Source organism: Chelonoidis abingdonii, chromosome 1 (genome assembly GCF_003597395.2).
Source record: "Chelonoidis abingdonii isolate Lonesome George chromosome 1, CheloAbing_2.0, whole genome shotgun sequence".
In the NCBI taxonomy this organism is placed as follows: Eukaryota; Metazoa; Chordata; order Testudines; family Testudinidae; genus Chelonoidis; species Chelonoidis abingdonii.
Genome location: NC_133769.1, coordinates 22,224,744 through 22,228,068, shown reverse-complemented (window position 1 = coordinate 22,228,068; position 3,325 = coordinate 22,224,744). Strand labels below are relative to the sequence as shown.

The window sequence follows — 3,325 nt, the reverse complement described above, 5'->3', positions numbered from 1 at the left end:
ATCACACCACCTGTGACTCAAAGTCCCATCCTAATGATCAACCAAATACTCTGAGGTTCCTTCTCCTCCTCCTGTTACTTCCAATTTGATGTGTTCCCCAGTTTATAACTAAAATTCTGTTATTAAATCCCTAAATGCACTGACTTCTTGCACTTTCACTATTAAATTTCATCTTATTACTATTATCTCCAGTTTGCAAGGTCATCCAGATCTCCCTGTATGAATATCCCGGTCCTCTCTGTGTTAGCCAATACCTCCACCCAGCTTCTGTGTCATCCGCAACTTATAGCCTTCCAGCTCTTGTGCCCAGATCAGTAATTAAAAGATCTAATAAGATTGGTCTCCAAAACTGATCCCCTGAGGAACTCCACTGAGTAACCTCCTTCCAGGCTGACAGTCACTTTCAGTACGAACGCATTGTAGTCGCTACTTAACCAGATTCATTACCACCTTTCAATTTTCAATACTGATCTTCCATCTTTTCCATTTAACTATAATATCCCATTGTGGACACTGTGATCAAATGCTAACTGAAATCGAGGTAAATTAAATCCACTGCATTCCTGTCTAAAAAATCTGTTACCTTCTCAAGAGGAGATCAGGTGGTTTGGCACGATCTACAACCTTTGTAAAACGATGTTGTATTTTGTCCAATTAACCATTGACGTCCAGTGTCCTTAACTTCTTTCTATTCAAAATTTTTTCAAGAACCTTACATACTACAGATTCAAACCTAAACAGGCGTATAAGTTCTTCGATCACTTCTTTCCCGCCACTTTCCTTAAAATAGGAACCTATGTTAACAATTCTCCAGTCATACTGTACAATTCCTGAGTTTATGATTCATTTAAAAAATTCTGCTAAATGGCTTGCAATTTCATTGTGCCAGTCCTTTAATATTTCTAGATGAAGATTATTTTGGGCCTCCGAATTTTGTGATCCTCGGGTTCCTAAAGTTTCAGAACTGCTGCTACAGAGCATACACTGACCTTCCTATTGCCTGAGGATATGGTGCTGCTGCCCGGGCCTGACAATTAGCCACAAGTCCCACACCCAACAGTCATTCTCCCAACCCCACAAAAGAACTCACAGATGTCCCTATTGAAGAAGGCGCTTAAGCACATGAGAGAATTAGGAGTTCCTGACAACATTAGAGCTCCTGAAGCTGTAAAATCATCACTCATTAGTGCATCTAAGGCCAATGCCCCAAAATCCTGGCTCCCTAGGGGATGGAGGGAAGGAAGGCAGTGGAAAGTTTAGTATCCCCACACGCTGGAGGGTGCTGTGTGCATTATGGTGGATTTAAGGATATCGTCTGTCTCTCTCCCTCAAATTATTTGATAATACAGAATCCAAATTAGGCAGAATCCAAACTAAATATGAATATTACATGAATGTGTAACACCAACAGATCACGGTCACCAGTATCGAACCTGAGATCTCTGAAGCTTAGTGCATGAGCCTCTACTGCTGTAGTGGGCAATCTGTGGCTCAGGGGGCTTCCCACAGCTCCCATTGGCTGGGAATGGCAAACCGTGGCCAGTAGTAGCTGCAGGCGGCTGTGCCTGTGGACGGTCAATGTAAACAAACTGTCTCACAGCCTGTCAGCGGCTTAACCATGATGGGCTGTTTGCGGCTGCAGGTTGCCCACCACTGCTCTGCTGTATGAGCTAAAAGCCACATGGCTCTTAGCTAAGGCTGTAGCAGATTCATTCATTTCTAAGTGGTCTTGGTGCCACTAGAGGGGACAGGATGTGTGTTGGTTACACATGCTCAACATAGGTTTCCCTGCCTTCCCTCCTACTAAAATGTACAGGATGTTTGTGAAAGAGATACAGTAAGACACAGGAGAAACTAATTATGAACTAATATTCACTAGGTAAAACATTGTGCATCTGTTCTTGCTTTCCACCTCTTCACATTCCTTCACCTCTTCTTTTTGTCTCTCTTCTCAGTTTCTCTTATTTTCCCACTCTCTCTTTTTTTGCTCCTTCTCCTTTCTCTTCACCTCTTTCTTTAAAAAGCTTCACCATCTTTTCTCTCCTCATCTTCTTTTTCATGACTCCCCCATTTCCTACTGCTGTCTCCCATATTATGTTATTTCTTCTTCTTCTTCACTCCCCTTTAGTTCTTATAGTCTCATTTCAAGGACTCCCTTGCCTATCACTTCATTTCATTTTCTCACAATAGCATCCCTCTCAGAATCCTCACCTCCTCTCTTCCCAGACACAGAAGACTGTCAACTCTCTGCTAACTCTGCTTCTGTTTTTAACCTGCAGAAAGTAATTGGGTATAACAGCGGTCACAAGTTTTGATGGCCTCAAAGAACAAATAAAGAGGACTCTTCCCTCTCTGCAGGGTATTTATTACTAAGTTTATTCTTACCATACTGTTTGCTTCACAGCCACAAAGTTCACTGTTGCACTGGAAAACAGAAGAATAATAATCTTTAGGGAATGGTTTCTTAGAAAGTCTGTTCTATTACGCGATCTTCATTAACTCATGAGTATAAACAGTTGGATTCAAGACAAACCCAGGTGTTTTTTGTGTGTGCCTGGCTGTCCACTGAAGGGTTTTATACTGGTACCCATTACCATGGTATCTGAGTGCATTGCAGTTGCCACTGGGAGTCAAAACTCTGCTCAGGGTAGATTTATTTATTTATTTATAGATTTTATTAATTCCCTCTTTGTTTCTTTTGGTTGATAGTGGTTTGTATATATACATACACACACACACATGGACTGTTGATTAATCACAGTTCACTCACTCGATTCACTCAAAAAAATTCATCGTGATTAATCACACTGTTAAAACAACAGAATACCGATTGAATTTTATTAAATATTTTTGGATTTTTTTTACATTTTCAAAGATACTGATTTCTATTACAACACAAAATACAAAGTGTACAGTGCTCATTTTATATTATTATATTTTATTACAAATTTGTACTGTAAAAATGATAAGAGAAATAGTATTTTTCAATTCACCTCATACAACTACTGCAGTGCAATCTCTTTATTGTGAAAATGTAACATACAAATGTAGATTTTTTTTTGTTACATAACTGCACTCAAAAACAAAACAATGTAAAACTTTAGAGCCTACAAGTCCACTCAGTCCTACTTCTTGTTCAGCCAATTGCTAAGACAAAAAAGTTTGTTTACATTTACAAGAGACACTGCTGTCTGCTTCTTATTTACAATGTCATCTAAAGTGAGAACAGGCTTTGGAAGGTATTTACGTGCCAGATATTCTAAACATTCCTATGCCCCTTCATGCTTCAGCCACCATTCCAAAGACCATGCTTCCATGCTGATGA

The 3,325-nt window shown here is 39.7% G+C and overlaps 1 protein-coding gene across 2 annotated transcripts in view; it reads right to left on the bottom strand.

Annotated features, from left to right (window-relative positions):
• Positions 1 to 3,325, bottom strand: part of CACNA2D1 (calcium voltage-gated channel auxiliary subunit alpha2delta 1) — a 697,188-nt gene that overhangs the window by 29,406 nt on the left and 664,457 nt on the right. For both annotated transcript variants that reach the window (XM_075064441.1, XM_075064440.1), the window contains one exon: positions 2,386 to 2,424. In XM_075064441.1, the coding sequence (XP_074920542.1) occupies positions 2,386 to 2,424 (39 nt within the window). The remainder of the gene's footprint in view (positions 1 to 2,385; positions 2,425 to 3,325) is intronic.